At 43.3% G+C, this 24,255-nt stretch overlaps 1 protein-coding gene across 5 annotated transcripts in view; it reads left to right on the forward strand.

Moving 5' to 3' along the window:
• KLHL3 (kelch like family member 3) overlaps positions 1–24,255 on the forward strand; it is a 295,050-nt gene that overhangs the window by 219,523 nt on the left and 51,272 nt on the right. For all 5 annotated transcript variants that reach the window (XR_001884624.1, XM_017867838.1, XM_017867839.1 and 2 more), the window contains 2 exons: positions 1,525–1,687; positions 14,267–14,376. Coding sequence is in view for 4 of the 5 variants with exons in the window: in XM_017867838.1 (XP_017723327.1) it covers positions 1,525–1,687; positions 14,267–14,376 (273 nt within the window). In the remaining variant the exon portion in view is untranslated. The remainder of the gene's footprint in view (positions 1–1,524; positions 1,688–14,266; positions 14,377–24,255) is intronic.

Here is a 24,255-nt window from a genome sequence, read left to right on the forward strand (position 1 = left end):
TGGATGCCGGGGTCCGCAAGATAAGCAGCCTTAAATCAAGCTATTCTGCAGTGTGTTTTAAAATAAATTTCTTTTGGAAAATCATTCTCAGACTATCTGCTGCTTCCATAGGTGAAGGTCAGGGTAGCAGAGCTGAAGTGGGACAGGACTTTGGCCTTTTGTCCTGTATGTTTGACCTAGAAGCAGGCTTCAGCAGCTGAGGGAAAGTCCTAGGGAAACTTGACAGAGGTTGGCTGTCTGAGCACCCAGCGGGCCTGCTCAAGCCAGTCTTCCCTGACCCTTAGGAAAAACACATGCACATATACCTGAGCAAGAACTATTTCTGTCTTCCAGCATATAGTATAAGTAGTCATGTGTCCCGTGACCTTTTAAATGGAAACTTACCCATCCTTTCTCTAAGAATGTACCCAAAGATGTTCTTTGCTTTGTATCTGTTCGATGGATGAATCTTGTTTCAGTAGACTGTAAGCTCCAGGAGAGTAGGATCTGGTTTCTCTTGCTTACCCCTGAATCCCAGAGCCTAAACTAGTGCCTGGCACATAGATGTTCAGTAATTAATAATTCATTAAGTACCTTTCTGAATGAGGACAGTACACTGAAGGTTGTGGGGCAATGGCTCTCAAATGTGGCTGTACATTAGAAGCACCTGGGGAGCTTTAAAAACCATCTTAATGTCCAGGCCACACTCCATACCTATTAAGTTAGATTCTTTTAGGGCAAGACCCAGGCATCAGTAGTTTTAAAACTCTTAAGGTAATTCCAGTTTGCAGCCCAGCATGAGAACCATTGTGTGTGTGTGTGTGTGTGTGTGTGTGTGTGTGTGTGTGTAGAGTTTTGTTACTCAGAGTGTGGTTTGTGGACCAGCAACTGCAAGCATCACTTGGGTTCTTTTTTTTTTGTTTGTTTGTTTTTGAGATGGAGTCTCGCTCTGTTGCCCAGGCTAGAGCGCAGTGGCCGGATCTCAGCTCACTGCAAGCTCCGCCTCCCGGGTATACGCCATTCTCCTGCCTTAGCCTCCCGAATAGCTGGGACTACAGGCGCCCGCCACCTCGCCCGGCTCGGTTTTGTATTTTTTTTTTAGTAGAGACGGGGTTTCACTGTGTTAGCCAGTATGGTCTCGATCTCCTGACCTCGTGATCCACCCGTCTCGGCCTCCCAAAGTGCGGGGATTACAGGCTTGAGCCACCGTGCCTGGCCATCACTTGGGTTCTTATTAGAAATGCAGGCTCTCAGAGCCCATCCTAGACCTAATGAGTTAGAATCTGTATTTTAGTGAGATCCCCAGGGAATTAAAGACTGGGAAGCATGGCTGTAGGGACATAGAGAATCTGCTGGTGTTTAGAGTCCGTGAAGTGCAGAGTAATGGGAAATAAGGCTGGAAAGCAGGCTAGGAAGTTTGGACTTATTGGGCAGGCAGTGGAGAGCCATGAAAAGATCTTGAGCATGGAAGTGATATGATAGGAAAAGGGGGATGAGTCCCTGCCAGTAGGATCCAGTGTCTGAGAATGTCACCTTCTCTTGCAGGTGCTGCTTCCGGCAGCCAGCTTGCTGCAGCTCATGGATGTTCGGCAGAACTGCTGTGACTTCCTGCAGTCTCAGTTGCATCCCACCAATTGCCTGGGCATCCGTGCATTTGCAGATGTGCACACCTGCACTGACCTTCTGCAGCAGGCCAATGCCTACGCAGGTAAGGGGGAGCTGGACTGCTGCACCTCCTCCGAGTTTGTGGATCTAATCACCTGGTCTTCTGCAGACTCCTCGAAGATTATGAGAAGTGGTCTCGGCTGTGAAGCAGCTATGATTTAGGTAGGGATACAGGTGGAAAGATAATTAATGATAGGAGAGTTTAGCTCATTGCCAAGTGGAAAATGATTGATTGCCAAGGGGATGGTACAGACAGTAATTTTCACTTGAGTAGAGGAAGGAGATCCAAGAAGACTTGGGGGGTGGGGAGAGCAAATTGAGCTAGGTCTTGAGCTAGGTCTTGTTATTATTAAGAAAACTTTTGTTTTTATCTGAGTGTTCCATGAACATTCTTTTAAAAGTCACGTACTGGCTGGGCGCGGTGGCTCACGCCTGTAATCCCAGCACTTTGGGAGGCCGAGGCAGGCGGATCACAAGGTCAGGAGATGGAGACTGTCCTGGCTAACATGGTGAAACCCCCGTCTCTATTAAAATACAAAAAAAAAAAAAAAAAAAAAATTAGCTGGGCGTGGTGGCGGGCACCTGTAGTCCCAGCTACTTGGGAGGCTGAGGCAGGAGAATGATGTGAACCCAGGAGGCAGAGCTTCCAGTGAGCCGAGACTGCGCCACTACACTCCAGCCTGGGCGACAGAACGAGACTGTGTCTTAAAAAAAAAAAAAAAAAAAAGTCACGTAGTATTGCAGGGCTTATAATGATGAGGAGTGCCCTGCTCCACCTTTCCACACCAAGTCTTGTGCTCCAGAGCCACTCACTTTCAATCCTTAACGAATTAAAATCCTGGTTCTGATCCAGCTAAAAGCTACTTTATCTACTACTCACCTCCATTTATCAAAATAATATGTATAACTGCTATTCTTTGATTTATTAGTTTTAGATATTATTTGTTGACTTCTCCAGAAGAATAAGATTGAGCTTTCGCAGACTTTCCCCTTATACACATGCAGCCATCCCCGTCTTTATTGTCCAAATATAATTTCCACAACTGAACTAAGTCATCTATTACAATTATAGTGTTTTTTAAATCAGAAAACTTTAATCAGAAGGGCAGTTAATAATTGTCTTTTTCTCTTGCATAGTGTATGGTTCTACCACTACTTCTTGTTAGAACAGTCCTCAATACATCAGATAATCTGTTGGTTCACTTATTTTTCTTGGGGATGTTCTCTGTGCTAGAGTTTGTCATTCTATTATTTTAATGGGGTTTTGGGAGGGAGTAGAAATGAACATTTATATTCAGTCCACCATGTTTATTTAGCTAGCTGGAAAGAAATCTTCATTGCCACTTGTTCCAGCCTGAGGAAAGATGATGAATGACTAGGAAATAGGTCTGATCATTTAAATTGATAAATTCAGTCATGGCTACCTTCTTCCCTTGCAATAAAGCACCTCCTTCTTCCCCCTGCTCAAGCACTGTCATGGCTGCTATTCTGTTCAGTGTCTCCTGTTCAGCCAGTGTCTGGAAATTTGCTGAGGACCTACTGGCTGCCCACCTGCCAGCTAGCTACCTGTGCTGTGTTAGCCTCTTGGTCAACAAAGCAACAAGCATTTGCTCTGTTCCTTGGCATGCTTTTTCTCTCTGATTAAGTCCCTGACCCCAGGAGCCTGCAGAGACTCTCATGTCTCCCTGTAGCCTGTTTCTGAAGGCACAAGCAAGTCTTCTTTCTGAAGACTTGTAAAGATAGTCTTTATATGATGATTTTTGTGAAGGACATTACCCAGTAGCCTCAATTCTGAGTCCTGCTGATTCTTTCTGGTTCTGAACCTTGACCCTTCTGCCTCTCTGCTGTTCCTGTGCTCTCTTTTCCCTGCATATTCTCCACTGCCTTTCCACCTTCGCTTAGGGAGCCCTGGGGAGGGCTCCCAGTGAAGCCTTTGAAGAGGTCACTTTCTAGATGGATGGATGTGCTAAGGCTTTGCTTTAGCAGGAGCCAAGCTCTTTGCTAAGGCAAACATTTTCTCTGCAGATTGTTTTCACAAATATTTGCTAGTGCAGTGGCAAAGGGGGAGTGCTTAGATGTCAGAAATTCTCTGTCTCCTTCTTCTGCATCTCTTCTTACCAGCCCTCTCCTTCCACATAGTGTGTGCATACATGTGTGTGCACACCTAGCACATATCCCACCCTAATTGGCTGGTATGGTTGTCTGAGGTTTGGGGAGTATACTGAATCCCCACCTTTTTTAAAATTTAAAATTACATTCTAGATTCAAGAGGTACTTGTACAGGTTTGTTACATTTGTATATTGTGTGATGCTGAGTTTTGGCTTCTGTTGATCCCATTACTTAGATGGTGAACATAATACCCAATAGGAAATTTATCAGCCCTTGCCCCTACTCCTTTTGGAGTCCCCAGTGTCTGTTGTTCCCATCTTTATGTCCATGGGCACCTGGGGTTTAGTTCCCACTTACAAGTGAAAACATGATATTTGGTGTTCTGTTTCTGTGTTAATTAACTTAGGATAATGGCCTCCAGCTGTGTACATGTTCCTGCAAAGGACATGATTTTGTTCTTTTTTTATGGCTGCATAGTATTCCATGGTGTGTATGTACCACATTTTCTTTATCCAATCCATTGTGGATGGGCACCTAGATTGATTGCATGTCTTTGCTATTGTGAATAGTGCTTAATGAACATATGTGTGCATGTGTCTTTTGGTAGAACAATTCATTCTCCTTTGGGTATATACCCAGTAATGGGGTTGCTGGGTCAAATGGTGGTTCTATTTTTAGTTCTTTGAGAAATCTCAAGACTGTTTTCCACAGTAGCTGAATTAATTTACATTCCCACTCCCAGTATATGAGCATTCCCTTTTCTCTGCAACTTTGCTGGCATCTGTTGTTTTTTGACTTTTTAATAATAGCCATCCTGACTGATGTGAGATGGTATCACTTGGTAGTTTTGATGTGCATTTCTCTAATGTGAATCCCCACCTTTAACAGGGCTCCCAGGCTCTTCTGGCCTGTCTTTTCCCAACTTTCAACGTCTGTGTTTTCTCCCTTTGCTCCTTTCACTATATGATGATGAGACTCATCTGTGGGAGAGTACAGCAGATGCAGCTAGGAACACATCCATCATTCTGGTGTTCCTTGGTCCTGTTGCTGTCATAGTGATTGAGTTCTGTCCGCATTATGGGTGTGTGTATGCAAACATCCTGATGAATTATTCTTAGCCAGTGTTTATTGAGCTCTCCCTTTGGGTCGTACCCTATGCTAAGCATTTTATTGGCATCATCCCATTTAATGCATATGATAGCTGAGGAAACCAGGGCATAGAGAGGTGAAGTAATTTGTTGAGGTCACATTGTGACAGAAGGGACAGAAGGCAGGATTCAAGCCCAGGCAGTGCTGACTCCAGAGCCAGTGTTTATTACATTCTACAGCTTCTAGGCCCAGTTTGGACATAAGGACGCCCTGTGAATCAGTAACTGAGGAGTGCATGTGGCTAGAGTTGGCATTTTCCATTGAAAGCATGTTCCTGGAAGCCTGTGCAATGTAGTCACCAAATCCCAACAACCAGACAGTGTAGACAGACATCCAGCTGTCCGCTAGACACAGGGTATGTCGTCATCTTGGGATGGAGGAAGCACCATGTGGGTTCTTCTCTTCCCTGTCAGGTGACTTCCTCCCAGACACATGGAGCCTGTTCCCTCACTGCATGAGTGAGTAGGCCCTCCTACTTTCCCTGGCTGGGTCAGCATGATCTTCAGGCTGAGAGTCTCCTCCCTGTTATGTAGGCCTTCTGTGGAGCCTGTGATCCTCTCCTGGGTGGCTTTCTCTGCAGCCCACTCTGCTCTGCACACTAGGGAGGCAATATTTTTAGAGTAGTATAATGCAGAAGATAAGGTCATGATGCAAAGATGTTAGAAGAAGGGAATGAAGGTTAGATTGTGCAGTATTTAGAGAAGAAGTAGAAAATGATTATCTATGCTTATACACTTGAACCCACCCACTGATGTGGGCCTGCTTTTTTCCTTGTACCCCTGACTTTAGATGGAGCCTGGGGTTCTCTGCCATCGCTGCCTCTTGAGACAGACCTGTGATCTCACTCTACTGTAAGTGCAGGGGTGCAGGCACCCACTAGGGTCACACACAAGGGAAAGCATTGGTCTCTGTGGTCAGAGGCCTCCCTGGACCCAGGCCTTGAGTTAGAAGGTATTTCATGCCAACAAACTACAAGGAGACCTTCCAGATCAGAACTAGGAATCAGACCAGCTAACACTTTGGAGCTGAATAATCCTGAGCCTATTTTCTCCTCTCTATCCTGGGAGTAGCACATCCTATCCTGTTTCCAGGATCATCTGGGGAACAGGGGGAATGGGGAGGAGAGCATTCTACGGAAGTACACACCACTGGGGCTGTGCTGTGGAGCCTCCCTCCCAGCCTCATCATCTGCAGTGAGGGAGCCTCAGAGTTGGGTCCAGGCAGGAGAGACAGGAATCCTCAGGTCACTGCTGTTGCAGACCACATGCACTTTGTGGGAGGAAGTATTTCCAGTACTTCTGGTTTTGGTTTCTCTTTATCTAGATGTCTACTGCAGGCAGGTATGTTCTGTGCAGCCTCCCCAACTCTTCCCAGTTTCTGGCTAGCTTTGCTTTGCCTTCACTTGTCTGTAGATTCCAGTTTTGCTGCTGAATCCTCTTTCTTTTCCTTCTCTAAAAAGCTTTCTTTTTCTGTTGTTATTATTGCTATTTTAATAAAACTCATCCCTGACTATTACAGAAACTGCACACGGGTGGGAAGAATATACCACAATCCTACCCAGAGAGAACTGCCAGCAGCACCTTGATGTGTATCCTTCCAGATCTTTTTCATTGTATATGTATGCTTTCCAGTTTAAAAAAATTCTAGCCAGGTACAGTAGCAGGTGTCTGTAGTCCCAGCTACTTGGGAGGTTGAGGTTGATAGCTCAAGCTATCATGCATAGCTTGAGCCCAGGAATTTGAGTCCAGCCTGGGGAACATAGCAAGATACCCTATCTCTTAAAAAAACTTGTTAGCAGTATATTCTGAGTGTCTTTCTATGTTAGCAGATACATTTCTATACCATTGTTTGAAAAATGTAGGTAATATATTCAATAAAAGCAATTTATACTCATGACCAAAAAATGCAAACAGTACATAGAGGTATAAAATGCAAAGCCAGTCTTCTCCCAGGCTGTGTCTCTGAAGTGGGGAGATCCTTGGTAACCCCACAGAATTTATATATTATGCTTTTTAACTTGCACAAACAGAAGCACTCTGTACTCATTGTACTTTTGTTTGACAATACAAATCTTGCAATTATTTCCAGACCCTTGTGTATGGCTATATCTTATTCTTTTAACCTGCTGCATCACATGGATGGAGTATAATTTATTTAACCAGTCTTCTATTGATGGACATTAATGTTTCCAGTTTTTTCTTTTTTTTAAAATGCTTCAGTGAGAATTCTTATACATAATATTTTGGAGTATACTTGCTAGTATGCCTGTAGGTTACAATCTTAGTAGCATAATTGCTGGATCAAAGAGCGTATACATTAAAAATTTTTTTGATAGATTTTGCCAGCTTACTCTCTAAACAAATGTGACTTTATTTTAAAGCCAGTTCTTGTCTTCTGATAGGTCCTTGGCTTTTCCGGGGAGAGCACAACTTTGTGGGGGCTGAAGCTTCATCTCTATGTCCAGCTGCCTCTTTTGTTTCCTGTTTGGAAGGGCCCTGTCTCTTCCTGCTGCGGCAGTCCCTCCTGCTTCCTCTGGATTCAGTTTCCCCCTCAGGGAAGTCCCCCAGATCTTTGTTATGATATATGTTATTCTGGGGTAGGGAGGGTAGGTCCTGCAGTTAGAAGCTGACTGCTCAGACTCTTGCCTCAGCTAATGGCATCACAGTCTTCCTGGGCAGCTAGTAGCTGGGAAATGGACCCCAGTGTCTTTCACAGCCTGTTTCTTATACCTCATTATTGTTGTTTCCAGGGACTGCTTAATCTTTAACCTCAGAGGCCAGGGCTTAGGTTTATGGGGACTTTGTTGTTTGGTAATTGGACAGCCATGCACTGGGCCATCAGCAGAGCTGTTTGGGAGGGATGTTAATGGGACTTCATTAATGAAGTAGCAATTAAAATTCTTTGGACATGTTGTTTACATCAGGCTGCCAAAGCTAAGCGAAAACCTCCAGCCATGGGATGGAAAAGCCATTGGATTTCACGTGCTCATGGAGAGAAATGGCCTTTTTTTGATTGATTGAGTCATTTGAGATCATGGAATGAAGTAATTAAATTAAGGGCAGCAGAAAAATTTGGAAAAGCATTAAAAACATAAATCTCTGACTCAGTGAGAGTCCTCTTCTAAAATTGCTGCTGCTAACTTGTCACCATGAAATAATGATGATGATAATATGGGCATTTCTATCAGTTTTGAACACTTGCTAGGTGCCAGGAATGGTGCTACATGATTCATAGGCATGGCCTCATTTTGTTCACTTAAGCATAAGAGATAGTTATTATTTTCTCAGCTTATAGGTGAAGAAACTGAAACCCCAGAGAGGTTTAGTAACTTGTCCAAGATCATATATTAACAGCTTGTAAGTGGCAGGGCCAGAGGGAGGCCAGCTGACTGCAGAGGTCTGTGTCCTAAGCCCCGCTACTTATTTCTCACCCACCCAGACCAGCCCAGCCTATTTTCCATGATGATTGCCTCACTCCTGCCTCTCTTGGATTTTCTGCATCTAATTTGAAGGTGGCAAATGAAGCAGTAGTGCAGACACAGATAGGTTTCGTTGCTTGCTCTTTGTTAGGAATTTAGGAAACTTCCCTTGTTCCATTTTCTGGGTTATGGGGAAACTCACTGTTGAATCAATAGCACTGTTATGGCCTTGGCTGTGTGTGTGCATGCGTGTGTGTGTGTGAGAGAGAGAGAGAGAGAGAGAGAGAGAGAGAGAGAGAGAGAGAGAGAGAGACAGGAGAAAGAGGACAACACATAATATTTCTGGAGTAAGGCAACATGGAAAGAGAGCTATTTCCTGCCTTCCCAGGGAGTGTGGAGGTAATAATATTTAGAGTCTGAGGGCTGGTGGTCATGACCCTTCTGAGAAGAGATCAAGGTAGGTCTCTGTTACTTCCCTGTGGGAGCTGAGCCTTTTCCCTAGAGCAGAGAAACTGGGAGCCTGGAAAGCTAAATATTGATTCAAGAAAGCTTGCCTCTGGCCTCTAAAAGCAGAGTAAGAAGGGGCAGAAGAGAGGGTTTTAAGGCAGTTCTGTGGTTTCATTTTTTCACCCTGCCAAAATGTTTCCATTTTGTTTGTGTGTCCACCTGTGTCAGCCAGTCTGTCCTGAGGGTGTGACCTGTGGTTCAGTTCAGAGGCACTCACACCTGTTCCCTGGGGCTGCTGGCCCTGGGAATTATGGCTCTTATGGGGTTTATTTCATCTGTACAGGTCAAGGAAGTCACAGACGGGTCATCATTCCGTTTGTTCTAAGCTTGTAGGTTAGATGAACCAGATCAAAGGTTTAGGTTTATTTCATTCCATGAAGAGAGAGGAATTGTCCTGGGGCTAGCTTGAGAGGTTGCCTGAGCCCTAGGCAGTCTTGAGGAACAGTCAGGAAAGTGCAGTAATAATTTTAGAGCTCAATATATACAGATATTATGCTGGAAACTGAGAATTCAGCTTCAAATAACACAGACTTGGTCCCTGACCTCATGGGGCTCCCAGTCCCAATAGAATAGAAAGATTCATGTAATAAAGGAGGGTGATTAGGGATATGATTGTTATTTCTCGTTTGAGGGGCTTTGGGAACCCCAAAGACTATCATTTCCTCTGGCCTAGTGGATGGAGGGATTAGGGAAATATCTTAATTCCGGGGTTAGGTCTGAGATTTGAACCCTGGAATTGACTCCAGAATGCCAAGAAGTTAGGAATTGAGGGACTAAGATTATTCTATTTTTTCCCCCCAAAAAAGGTTTTTAGATACATATCCTCTGTCTATGCCTCTCTCTGTCTCCTTCTATGTCCAGCACCCCAAGAGGGATTCTTAAGGTTTTCTGATGTTTATGTTGAATTTTACCCCAGTGGACTGCTCAGGATTGGTGTTTATCTTGGTACCTAAGATACTTATCAGAATATTTGTTATTACAATTGGGCAGTCTTGGTTTCAAAACCTGGCTCTACCAGGTTTACTGTTCTGTAAACCTAAGCACATGTCTTAGACTTTCTGAGCTTCTGTTTCTCCATCTGTAAAATGGGGATGTTGATACTCACTTTAGTAGGGCTTTTGTGGGGATTGAGAGACATAATATATGTAAAATGCTTAGAATGGTGTTAGCTAGTATTAGGAAATGGCCTCAACTTTCTCCGAGATGCAACTGTATCCTCAGAGAAAGCCCTTGCCTGGGAATGTATCACCCAAATTTTATCATCCTTTTAACATTGGGAAGATATGTTTGTGTTGCTTGGATGGGGAAAAGACTGAAAGTTATATGGTGCCTCTTCCTCTTCTCCATAATTTCCCATCCACATGGACAGGAACATACTCATTGTGTTTTACCAAGCAGGACATGGAACTTAAACAATATTTGTTACTTATAGTAAAGCCCGGTTAACAAGGACTCTTAACTAGAACCCTTAATTAACTGACTTATTTTTCTCTGTGTCCACTCCTCTTTAAGAAAAAGACGCGAAACGATAAGAAAAGTTAGTTATTATTGGAGAGTTACCCTTCAAGGGCTAGCCCGTGGTTAAAAGGTACTATGCCCCCGGCACATACATTCTTCCCCCAGAATCTAGCCTTGTCTGCCTCTCCATTGCATCTCCAAAAGCTGGGCAGAGCTCCTCATACTTAGGGAGTGCTCAGCAAACCTTTGTTGGACGAATGAAGACATCACCTAGGTTCTAGCTAGACTTCACTATTACTGTTCTTTACACATGCTCTGAATTTTCCTGTTCCCTGTCTTTGTTTGTACTGGAAGTACCTCTCTCAGTCATGTGAGAGGTAGACTTTGGGATGGAGTTATTGGTGCCTTGTCTTGTCTTGCTTGTGAGGCAGTAGGCTGCTTGTAGACATCAGTTCTAGTTTCTTCATTTTTGAAGAAATGCTGCATTTGATACATCATACATTATGAGTTACCTAGCACCTGCAATGGACTCAGTAAATGTGAGTTACATCTATTTCTTTATTTAATGCCCATATCACCTTTATGAGATATGTACTATTATTATTTCCATTTAATATATGGGAAACCTGCAGCCTCAAGGAACTGAATAACCTATATCACTGGACAGTTTGCTGAATTCGATAGAATTAAATTTGGTCTCTAAGATCTTGCAGGTGCACAGCCTTGCCCATAGGACCTGCAGTCCCAAAGGATGTGTTACATTTTTTTTTTTTTAATAGAGAGGGGGCCTCACTTTATTGACCAGGTCTTGAACCCCTGGCCTCAAATGATCTTCCTGCACAGGCTTCTAAAGTGTTAGGATAATAGGTGTGAGCCACTGTGCCTGGCTCCAAGGGATATCTTGATTATACAGAAAATCTTTTATGTTAAAGAGCGGTGCTGCTGGCCGCAGTGGCTCACACCTGTAATCTCAGCACTTTGGGAGACTGAGGCGGGTGGATCATCTGAGGTCAGGAGTTCGAGACCAGTCTGACCAACATGGTGAAACCTTGTCTCTACTAAAAATACAAAAGATCAGCTGGACGTGGTTGTGGACGCCTGTAATCTCAGCTACTCGGGAGGCTGGGAGGCGGAGGTTGCGGTGAGTCAAGATTGTGCCATTGCATTCCACCCTGGGCAACGAGTGAAACTCCATCTCAAAAAAAAAAAAAAAAAAAAAAAAAAAGGTGTTACTGCTCACAGAACCGGACTTTGGAAAGCGGGAACACAGGCTGATAATATTCATCCTTCATAAAATGGATGGCAAAGCCTGGGAAGAAGTGACTATAAGGCGTGAGCCCAGGTCTTCTGACCCTTTAGCCAAGGCTCTTTATTACATTCTCCATTAATACATTCAAAGCAAAGCAAAGCAAAACAAAACAAAACACCCAAATAATTGTTCAAAACAGAAGATGACTCAGGCAGGTATCTTCTGGGGGCAAAGTGGGTTCTTTCCAGGAAGCAGCTGTGCAGAGGGCTGACTGGAATACAAAGTCTTCTGGGGAAATCCTATTTCCCAGGAAATGGAGTTAGCTGGAGCATCCTGTTTCTGTCTTTTCTATCCTGTTGTTTCTTGAGTGTTGCTAACAGAGAGGGGACCCTAGTTCAAAGACTTTGGGGGTTACCCCTGTCTCCTCAGACTACATGGAAAAGGGAAGGCGTTTTCCTCTTTGATCCCTTTCTTTGTCCCTTTCCGCGTATGCCCTACAAACCTCACAGACCTGGGTGCCGGCCCTGGGTGAGAAGCTGCTGCCTGCTATTTCTCTTGTTGCCCCTTCCCCACTAGATGCTGCTTCCTGGGAGGATTTCTGAATGGGATTTCAATGGAAGGTTCCAGATGGGCAGAGAAGCAGCCCACTTCAGAAAGAAGGGGTTTAGATTCAAACCTTGCAGCAGGGGAGGGACAGAGAGATGGAGGTGGGGTGCTGACTACCTTCTGTCTTGATTTATCTCTAAGGATTTCTGATTTGTTCCCCATATCACCTAGAATATACATTACTGTACTTCTTTTATCTTCCCTTTTAAAATCTAAGCCTATCTACAGCCTTATGAGCGCTAAGGAAATTTTTATTTCACAGCATAGAATTTTACTTTCTTACCTCCTCTTGTTCTTTTCCCTTCTCCAGCTGTCAGGTTTTTGGTCAGCCAAAGATACATGTGGGAAGGCCAGATGTGGCTCTGGGCGAGAGATGTTGGTGCTGGTTTGTGGGACTCTCCTTAGAACCTTGTGGTCCTGCTGAGCTCAGCTGTGGCTGGTCCAGAGAGCCTCAATGTCCTGTGCTTGCTCATGGTGTGGTGGCTTGTGTGGTGACTGCTTTTTCTATCTGCTGTTTCTTGGGTGTTACCAATTGACAGGGGACTGTGGTTCAAAGACTTCTTGGATCAGAAAGGGAATGGAGGGAGAATCCAGTACTTTCCCAGCCTCCAGCCCAAGAATAAATTCTCACCATCCAAAGAAGATTGTTCTCTTGCTTTTATTTTAAGATCTTTAGCAATGAACACTTAAAAAATAATACTGTCGAGTCTTAAATATTTCCATAGTTAAGAAGGTTTTTTGAATGTTTCACTTAAAAATTAAAGGCTTTTTTTTGTATTGATATGCAGAGAAGCAAAGACCAACTTCTTACCATGTTGATGTTGACAGTTGGTTCCCTTCATAAAGAAACTGACTTTCAGATTTGTCTTATTATGTGTAAACATTTCTGAGTTTCAAGATGGACAACCTTTAGTTGTGACCGTGGTAATATCAATAGGCTGGTGTGGAGCAAGTGGGGAGCCCTTTTTGTCCAGTGGAAGATGGAAAATATTGTTTATAACTCAGTATTTGAGAGTAAACTATTCACGTTTAGGGAATCTGGATGAAGATAGAAATTTGTGTGAGAATTCTTTGGGTCCAAAATTATTTCAATATAAAAAGTTAAAAATGATTTTCACAAGAAATGATTTAAATCTTAAATTATTTGTTTGATTTTTATGAAGTTAATGAAGTCAGGTGCAGTGGCTTGTGTCTATAGTTCCAGCTATTCAGGAGGCTGAGGCAGGAGTATCACTTGAGCCTAGGAGATCATGACCAACCTGGGCAACATAGCAATGATGCCATTGGCCCAAAAACATAATCATAAATGGCAAAGCCAGGATTTGAACCTAGGCTCCTTCTTTCTGAAGTAGATGACATTTCAGTGAATATAATTCTCTAATAGCAGGATGATGACCTGCAAAAATGTCAGGGTAGGAATTGTTCCTGGCATTTCCCTTCTGTGGACCTTAGGCCTGTGGGTTTTATCTTATTCTAGTTGTCACCACATTCCCCTCTGTCTTACAGTTCCATAGGCCTGACTCTGTCGACTGTTCTAGGGGTGATAGGGTCACCTTGTTGCCACCACACCTGGATGAATGCTTAATTGGGCCTCCTCATGAACCAGAGACTCACAAAAGTAGGCTTGACTTTGGGCAAGAAAGAATGATCCCATCTTCTGACCTTCTAATGTTGACTTCCTATAAGAACCCCCAGAGATCTCTCAGACACACAACAGTTCTGACCCATTTTTGTTTGGCTGAGCTTCAGGGTGCACTGTCTGCAACTCCACCAGCTTGCACTCTGAGGGGAAATGAGCTCAATTATGGAGGCAGGTCCCAGTGAGGCTTTTCTGCAATGCTATTATTAATCTCATGGAGCATGGAAAAAATACAAACTCAGATCTGTCTGCCCCATTTTCGTCTGTGTTGATGTTCAGGACAGAGGATCATAGTGGATGCCATCACTGCTGAATTAAAAGGCAAGTTTCCCTCCAGCCATGATGTCTCTGTCTTTGTTTCACTCCCTTTCCCTCCATGGCCTCCCCGACCCCCTCCAGGACTCTACTGTGAATCCCACAGATTGTCTTGGAAGGGCAGGAGTGTGTTATAACTTTGTTTTGTTCTGCTTTTTTTTTTTGGAACAGAGCAGCACTTTCCAGAGGTGATGTTAGGAGAAGAATTTCTTAGCCTGAGTCTGGACCAGGTGTGCAGCTTGATATCCAGCGACAAGCTGACCGTTTCTTCAGAAGAGAAGGTATGATGTGGCTCATTGGGGAAACAGGAACCTCACTCGTCAGGTGGTCATGGGAAGGACTTGTGGTTTGGTGAGATCTTTTCTTTCTTTTTTTTTGAGATGGAGTCTCGCTCTGTCGCCTAGGTTGGAGTGCAATGGTGAGATCTTGGCTCACTGCAACCTCTGCCTCCCGGGTTCAAGTGATTCCCCTGCCTCAGCCTCCTGAGTAGCTGGGGTTATAGGCATCTGCCACCACGCCCAGCTAATTTTTTGTATTTTCAGTAGAGACAGGGTTTCACCATGTTGACCAGACTGGTCTCGAACTCCTGACCTCAGGCAATCCGCCCACCTTGGCCTCCCAAAATGCTGGGATTACAGGTGTGAGCCACTGCGCCCAGCCAATCTTTTGTTTTCTTTCAGAGAAAAACAACAGCTTTTTTTTCTTTTAAATCCCTTTAAAATAAAAAAAAAAAAAAAAAGGCTTTCTGGCTCATGACGGCTACATTCTAGACTTTTTAGAGAAGAAATGACAGTGATGACGATGACGACAAAGCTGCCACTATTTACTGAACACTTACAGTTTGCCAAACACTGTGCTGAGTGCTTTATGTTCTTGGGCTCATTCCCTCTACGATAACCTGGTGAAGCAGGCATTGCTATTGTCCCCACATTACAGAAGAGGAAGCAAATTCAGATTCCTCTTCTACCAGGAAAAATGTCTCTATGCTGGTAGATGTAGTCTACTATAGTGAAAATAACATGAGCTTCGGTGTTGGCCAGCAGGGTCCAAATCTCAGCTCCAGTATTTACAAATTAGTTATGTGACCTTGGGTGAGGTACTTTGCCTCTTCTTTGTTTCCTCATTTTGTAAAGTGAGGATTATAGTATTAGAACATATTCCACAGGGCAATTAATTTGGATAAAATATGTAAAATGCCTGGTATAGTCCTTGGTACATAGTAGGTGTTCAGTCAGTATTAGCCCAGTTTATTATTTACCCTGCACCTGGAATTAATCCCTTCCTCCTCTGTGTTTCAGGATAACACTCACCTTGTTCTCTTTTTCATTGTACATAGTTAGTTCTTAGCTGATCCTCCTCCCACATTCAACTGAGTTCCTTGATGGTAGAGACTACATCTTATTCCTTTCTGTACCCTCAGAGATGCTCAATAAATGTTTTTTGAATGTCTTAGTTCACTCTTTGCATCCAAGCTTGAGGCTCTTTCTTGAGGGAATATTTCAGGAGAAACATTGACAAGAATTTTATATACAAGATGAAATTGTATTCGCATGTCCAGAGAATGGGGTAAAATTCATGAACCCCTGCCTGCCATCCTGGAAAAGTTTGATCAAGAAGAAAAACAGTTGTTTGTTAAAACTGTGGGCTTCCCTGAGATTAGCAATGGATCCCCAGAAGGTGACTGGCACAATCAACTGGACTCTCCCTTAGGCTCAGGGAGGCCTCAGCTTCCTTGAATGCATATGTGCACATAGGACCCTTCCTGCCTTAAGGTCAGAAACTGAGAGGATGCCCTTCCTTCTTACCAAGCATATTTACTATCTGTTCTGATTTTGCTAGCAAATTGGCACAATTGGAAGGAATGAACCAGTCAGTTGATTGGCTATGTGAATGTTAAGACAGTTGGTCAATTTGGGGCCCCCTTGATTATGTTCTAAGTGTAGGGTGAGAAAATGGAAGCACTCATATAAACAGCAGAATTTGAATCATCCTGGGGTATGTGGGTTGAGAGTGGGGGACCCTGTTACTTTGAATTCATGCTGGCCCATCCTGCTCTTGAGATCATAGAAAGTTTTCTGCATGTGAAGGCTAATCTGTGCTTGCTGTGTCTGGGTGGGAGTAGGGGTGGATTGTTAATAGGGAGAGGCATTATAGTGCCCTGAAAACCACTTGGGCTTTGGATGCAGGCAAACCTGGTTCTAGTGTCTGCTTTCTGGCTATATGACTTTGAGAAGTCACTAGTCTCTTTCAACCTTAGTTTCCTTAAATTTAAAATGGGAATTCTGAGTCGCTCCTCTATAGAGTTGTCATGAAGCTTAGAGATAATGGATATAAAATACCAAATAGAGTGTTTGGCAGGTACTCAATAAATGGCAGTTGTCATTGTAATTGCCACAATCATCTGTTTTTAGGCATCATTAATAATGATAATGGTATCAATTTTGCCATTGATAATGGTAAAATATGCCATTGAGTTAATTATATCTTTCCAGAAACAAAGAAGCATGACTTTAAATGTATGCACTTAAAAATTGTTTGTAGTGTTGCTCAATAATTCATATGCTTACGTATGAATTGCTCTTTCTATATAGCCAGAATTTGGAGTATAGGTATTTTTCACATCAACCAAGTTCTATTTCATATTTGCTTCTTGGAACTTATATGTAACTTCAGAATTATGTGCTGCTTTTCATGATGTTGATCTCTTTACTACTGTTAAGGTTGGCACTGTAATTTTGAGGTTTATCAAAGAATAGTGGGGCTTGGTGTACATTTTCTCTTTGGCTAACCTCATACTTTTATTTCTCCATAATTGATCATGTCTTGCTGGAAGTTAAATAGCTGGAAGCTTCTGACAATTGGATGTTTTTCATTTTAATGCTAGTCCTTTAGGCTTTGAAAATTCTGTGTCTGCTCCAGGAGATTTAGTGATTTCTACTCCCTTTAATTACATTGTGTGTGATAAGCAATCTCTTGCATGCATAATAACCTTTCCTTTCAATACTGTTTTATAGTGGAATTTAAAAATGTATTTGAAGTAATATTAGGGATCTTAAATTAAAATTCAATGGCATATAATGTTAACAGTTGCAGAAAACTCAACTGGGTTGGTAATCAAATATCTTGTGTTCCGCTAAATCCACACTTAACAGCATAACAGCAATTATGACTTACTTTGCGCGCAGCCCACAGATTTCTTTGAACATATATTATAAAATGAAGCCAGATTTCAGACATTAACATGTAAAAAACACATGCATCTTAAAATAGAGGAAATGTAATATTTTACTATTAACGATGAGTATAGGTAACAGGCAGCTTTCATCTTGGGAGTTTGCAAGTATGAGTTCTACAGTCAGAGGGGTTGAGTTTGAATCTTGAGTTCCCTATTTAAACAAGCTGAGAACCCTTGGCAAGTTGTTTATCTCCCACAAGAATGTATGTACCATATACAAGTAGACAGACAGGAATTTTGTCTGTCTGCTTGTCGCTGCTGGAGTGGTATCAGGTTCATGGTAGACACTGAAAAAATAGCTGTTGAAAGAATGAATAAAAGAACCTCCCTATGGCTCAGTTTTCTTATCTGTAAAAGGTGAGTAATGGTAGTATAGTATCTATCTTGTAGGTTATGAGGATTAAATGGGATGATATATGAAAAGTGCTTAGAATAGAGGAAGTGTTCATTACTGTAAGATACTGTTGTTATTGCTGCTATTATTATGGTTATTACTACTAGTACTGCTCCTAGTAGTAGTCATAACTGTTGACTGGGGCCTTTCTTAAGGGGAAGTCTTCCCAGTGCCCATATTGGTCTGGGCTGTTGGCATGACCTGGGGCCCAGTGCCTAGCAGAGTCAGAGAGTGATTGTGACCTCATGCTCCCCAGTGTCCCCAGCCCTGCCTGGACCCCTCCCAGAGCGCAGAGACTGTTCTTCTTCCAACATCACTTGCTTTTGCCCATTCCCATTCCTTATCTCCTCTACTGCCCTCAAACACCTTGAGGGCTGTGAGGGTACCTTAGTTATCTTTGTATCACACACAATGCCTGACTCAGTGCCCCAGGAGGTGCCACGGAAGGACTCAGCAGATGTTCCCCAAGGGGTTGAAGCACACTGGGGCTGGACTCTGCACTGAGCCAGCTGAGGTTATGGGAATAATTTTAACAGTTTTCTAGATAATAAGGACAGATAGGGGAATTAGAGGGGAGGGGAGGGCATGAATCCTTGCCATTTTCGCTCTTGTTTTTCCTTCATGTGGTTTTTATTTTAGAATTCTTGTTATTGAGAGAGGTCAAATGGTTGTGATGGGAGTTACACAAAATCACTAGTTCATTGTGTAGGACCTTCCCCTTCCTCATGTCATGCCAGACCCCTATTGACTTCAACAGGGATGGCACCATGTTCAAGAGGTTGAAGAAGAGGCCCGGAGGCAGCGAACAAGACTTAGGGTTTATTGAGGGCACTTACATACCAGGCTGTCCAGTGGTGGCAGGCTGGACAGGAAATTGCAACTGCTTGTAAAATGCATGCAGTTTATATAGCATTTTCACTTAACACCCTCCTGCTGGTGACCTTCACCTGGCAACCTTCATTTAACACAAAACAAAGGGCCCCAATCCCCGATATGGCCTGTATTTCCCAGGATGGGCTGGGGTTCAGATGTTCCTCATAGATAAAGAATGAATCTCCAGGTTCTTGATTCCTTAGCTTGGAACACTGAACACACATTCTTTGTAGACCGTAGAGTCATTCTCAGGGTATGCTTAAGTTATTGCTGTCAGGTGCATCTATCATACACTCCACTACTCTGAGGGCAAAGCCAAGAAGTTTAAAGCAAGGCATCTGATTCTCCCACATGGTGGGCATTGAGGGGTCAGGGCTAAGCCTGTGAGCTGACAGCATGTTTATTGTATTTCCCTTTGAGACACAAAGTTCAGCTCTGGCCATGAACATCCTCAGTGACCAGTGACCCAGGGGCAGTGTAAACAACCTTCTGGGACAAATCCACTCTAAGGAAAGAGATATGACTCCTGAGTTCGAGTGCAGTTTTGCCATTGAATTGCTGTGGGACCTAGCAACTTACTGGCCTTCTTTGAATCTTGGCTTTCCTAGCTGGTAAATATATTTCTCCATCTCAAGATCCCATGTCTTATGAAACACTATTGAGGCTTTTCAGAGACACCTCTGAGTGAGTCTTAACAGGGAAATGGCCTGCATTTTAGATACCAGTCAGCGAGAAATTTATTAAGTCTCTTTAAAAAATTAGTGTTAAGTATGTTCTGGAATAAGAACTATAGGTTACTTTCTCTTTGCACTATCACATTTTAAAATGTGCTGTTGTCTCCTTAAACTGCATTTTACAGGTCAAATTCTGATATCTTATTTCTTGGGAGCAACTGGGCCCTTGTCTCCCAGGATCATTGGTGTTCCATGCCCTTCTGTCTGAATTCCTTGCCTTTCCAGCCAGGTGGTTGTGGGAGGCAGGCTGGAGAGCCTTGGCCGGTGGCCTGGGCTTACATGATTGCAGTGGAGGCATTGCCAGGTGACTGAGCAGGTGTACCCTGCTGCCTAGGCCGAGCTGTTGGCAGCCCTGCCTTACTCTGAGGTTATCAGAGTTGCCAGCTTCTCAGCTTGCCAACAGTGATCTGTTAACGCCCTACCTTGGTGTTACTCTTTTTACTGTTCTCCTTTGGGAGAACACCCATGCACAGAACGGGTGTTCTCCCAAAGGACATTCATGCACAGAATACCACAGCACTGTGCCCCCAAATCTACCATGACCAACCAGTGTTCTCCAGGTACATTTCACACATCATTTTTTTTTTAAAACAGGAAGCTTGTATTGAAGTAAGTTCATGGAGAAGTAAACAAATAAAGTATACAACTAAACTTTTTACAAAGTAAAATACCCACATAACTAGCACCCAGATCAAGAAACAAACCCCAGAACCCCCTTCCAGTTACTACCCCCTATCCTGGGAAGGGCACCTACCTTCTTGGCTTCTCACTCCTTGGATGAGTTTTACCCGTTTTGGAAGTTTATATAAATTGAACAATGGTGCGTATGTGCTTTTGTGTCTGATTTTTCCTGTCCAGCATGACGTTCAGAACATCATTTCTTACCCTCACAACAAGTTGCAAGGCAGAGATTACTGTCTTCATTTTGCAGAGGAAGAAACTAAGGGTCAGAGAGGTGACACAGCTCATTAACAGTAGACAACTCCATGATGTGAAGCTGTGTGTGTCTGCCTCCCAAGGCCCGCTCCTTATTAATGCATCCCACCCTGATGAGGGGTACAGAGATGAGTGACAGCTAGTCATTACTATTCAGGGGCTCATAGTCTGGTGGGCAGACATACTGAAAACATGTGTCCACAGTATGTGGCCAAGAGAAATAATTGCTTATAATTATAGTTCAAGGAAAGCACGTGGAATATTTTATTCCAGGTTGTTGGATAGGAAAGACATCATGGAAAAGAGAATCTTTGAGCTAAACTTTGGAGAATGAGAGTAGAATTTTGGAAAGCCATTTAGGTTGGAGGAATAGTAGGACTATTCCTACTGAAGACTTGGAAGTTTGGAATGTTTGTTCTTGGGGAGAAAAGTAACCTCTGTGATGAGAATCAAGGATCTTCAATGGGGTGTGCTGGGAGATGAGGCTGGGAATGGGGTAGGAGTCTGTGAAGAGATTTAAGGAATGAGAACTTTCTTCTTGAAGTCAGTATTTGCCTAACTGTATCCCATAAAGACAGTATTACAAGATTTTTTTTGAGACAGTCTCTGTTGCCCAGGCTGGAGTGCAGTGGCGTGATCTCGGCTCACTGCAAGCTCCGCCTCCCAGGTTCATGCCATTCTCCTGCCTCAGGCTCCCAAGTAGCTGGGACTACAGGTGCCCGCCACCACGCCCGGCTAGTTTTTTGTATTTTTTTAGTAGAGACGGAATTTCACGGTGTTAGCCAGGATGGTCTTGATCTCCTGACCTCGTGATCCACCCGTCTCAGCCTCCCAAAGTGCTGGGATTATAGGCTTGAGCCGCCGCGCCCGGCCAATTTTTTGAATTTTTAGTAGAGATGGGGTTTCACCGTGTTAGCCAGGATGGTCTCAATCTCCTGACCTCGTGATCCACCCGTCTCAGCCTCCCAAAGTGCTGGGATTACAGGCGTGAGCCACCACGCCCAGCCAGTATTATAAGATGTTTATAGGTGTTTGGGTTGTTTTTTGTTGTTGTTGTTGTTTTTGAGATGGAGTCTTGCTCTGTCACCCAGATGGGAGTGCAGTGGCATGATCTTGGCTCACTACAACCTCTGCTTCCCAGATTCAAGCGTCTCTCCTGCCTCAGCCTCCCCAGTAGCTGGGATTACAGGTGCCCGCTACCACGCCTGGCTATTTTTTTTGTATATTTAGTAGAGATGGGTTTTCTCCATGTTGGTTGGGCTGGTCTTGAATTCCTGACCTCATGATCTGCCTGCCTCGGCCTCCCAAAGTGCTGGGATTACAGGCGTGAGCCACCACTCCCAACCAGTATTTTACAAGATGTTTATAGGTGTTTGGGTTGTTTTTGTTGTTGTTGTTTTTTTTTTTTTGAGACAGAGTCTTGCTCTGTCACCCAGGCTGGAGTGCAGTGGTGTGATCTTGGCTCACTGCAACTTCTGCTTCCCGGGTTCAAGCATCTCTCCTGCCTCAGCCTCCCCAGTAGCTGAGATCACAGGTGCCCGCTACCACGCCTGGCTATTTTTTTTTGTATATTTAGTAGAGATGGGTTTTCTCCATGTTGGTCAGGCTGGTCTTGAACTCCTGACCTCATGATCTGCCCTCCTCGGCCTGCCAAAGTGCTGGGATTACAGGCATGAGCCACGGTGCCTGGCCAGGTTTTTTTGTTTTGTTTTGTTTTGTTTTTTTAAAGCATTCTCAGGTTAGGTACATTTAGAAGACACTGGCTGAAAAGAGTAACCGGATTTCTTTACTACAGGACTTGTCAGAGCTTTTATATGGTAATGAGCTTTGTGAATCTTTAAGGGGTATTTGAGGATACAGTATGATGTGTTTCCTAGGCTCATTTGGCCCCTGAGCCCTTTTGCTACAGAATATCTCCTGCATCCAGTATCCTTAGGAACACATTACGGAGAAGAGTCTTTAAGCCACCTTTCATTGGTTGTCCCAGATATTCTACTATTTTTTGTATCTTTGATATGTCTTTTGGTAGTTCATTTCCTTGGTGATTTACAATTTTTTATCGTGACTCCATGTTCAGAGGATGTCATATCCTGGGAATCTAGGTTTTCCCTGGGCTGTGGACCCTATAGGGCAGGTTTACTGGTTTAGGAAACAGTTATTATATTAGACATTGTCTTAGATATTTCCTATACCACCTGGGTGATGTCAGTTCAAACTCTAAATTTGTAGGTGGCATGAGCCTAGGGTTTGGGTTTCTTGAAGATGTAGTTTTTACTCCCTATCTTGCCCCTTTCCCTTGCCTCACACCCCACTACATTCCTCAGCCCATAGGAGATGGTGAGCTTCCTTCCCCTTATTCATAGCACATGGGCAGAGTTCATCTAGTCTTAGTTTTACAGCTGAGGCAAATCTGTCCACAGGAGCCTGTGGCTTAGATACGCTACCCAGTGGGATACCAGTCCTCAGTTAAAGCCCATATCTGAATTGTCTCTGTGAGCCATTTTGGCTTCAACTTCCACTCAGCTGCCTGGATTGAATTCCTTCTTATTTAAAACACTCAGACATTTTCTTCTTGTTTTTGTGTATGGCTCAAATCTTTGTTTTTTTCTGTAATACATCATTTTTCACGTGTTTGGAGCTACAGGGAAAGATTCCTTCCAAAGCAGCTCCGTCTACCATATTGACTGGCAGACTTTCTCCATCGCTATGTCATCCTGCACTCATGGCTAGAATTAGTGCCACTGAGGTCTCTCAGCTTGTAAACGTCCCTATCAAACCGGTATGCTTCAGTCCTTTTCTTATTCTTTGTGGACTCATAGTGAAAGTCTTTTTTACTGGCTGTAGGCAGTAATAGAAAGCTGAAGAACAATTTCCAGGCCGAGTGATGTTGCTGTTTTAATTTTTTCATCATTTTTGGTTATCTGAAGTCAGATATCTGGTAGTGTGCTCCTGTAGGAAGAGAACCATATGTACATTCACTCATGCTTTTATTAATTTATTCATCCTATGAAGAAATATTTCTCTGTGTGGCAAGTAGCATATTAGTCACAGGAGAGACACTGGCAAACAGATAAAAACAAGATACCTGCCTTTGCAGAACTTATAATCACATAGAGGAGAGAGATTTTATCAAGTATGCGCACAAATAAATATATAGCTACAAAGTGAGAGATGTGATATGAAGGAAATGTGCAGTGTACTGTGAAAGTGTGGATTGAAATCAGTGGTTCTAATTGCTGTCTTCTCACCAATTTGCTGGGTAATGTCAGGCAAACGACTTTGTCTCTCTTTGCCTTACTTTCTCCTTTTGCAAATGACTAGCAGTTTCACAGGATCCTTGTGAATCTGAAATGAAGCAACTACAAGAAAGAGCTTGTAAGTGTTGTGTGAAAGGGCGATGGTATGGTCAGAAAGGAGAATTCAACTGGGTAGGTTTCTAGGGAGCCTTCAGACCAGGACATCGCTCAGTCAGTGGTGTGCTGGTAAATGTTTAACTGACTCTCTAAAAAACATTCTAAAAGCCCTGATTCGTGTGTTGATTCATTTGCTGATTTCCATGGTGTAAATATTTTTATCAAGGCTGACTTTAACTACTAGTGTAGTGTCACTAAATGTGGAGTTAGGAAGAGACGTGCATAATGAGCTCCTATTGCCGCACACCACAGCTCCCAGTTGTCCCTGGAGTTGTGTGTGGCAATGAGGTGAGAGTATATTAACAGGAGAGTTAACACAACTCTTGTTAAGCTTTCATTTAAGAAACAAAAACAGGAATCCGACAGAATCATTCTTTTGTCTAGAAGCACTATCTTCTTGATTTAAAAGCATGGCAGGAGATTTGGTAAATGGTATTGCCTCAATCCCCGGGAAAGGAACAGGAGACCTAGGGGAGATGTCCCAGGAGGGCTGGAGGATTGTAATTAGGATTATAGGTTTAGGAACTTAGTTTCCCAACTCAACAGTCTGCCCAGGCTTTTGTTTGTTTGTTTGT

Source organism: Rhinopithecus bieti, unplaced genomic scaffold, assembly GCF_001698545.2.
Source record: "Rhinopithecus bieti isolate Rb0 unplaced genomic scaffold, ASM169854v2 scaffold_4475, whole genome shotgun sequence".
NCBI lineage: Eukaryota > Metazoa > Chordata > Mammalia > Primates > Cercopithecidae > Rhinopithecus > Rhinopithecus bieti.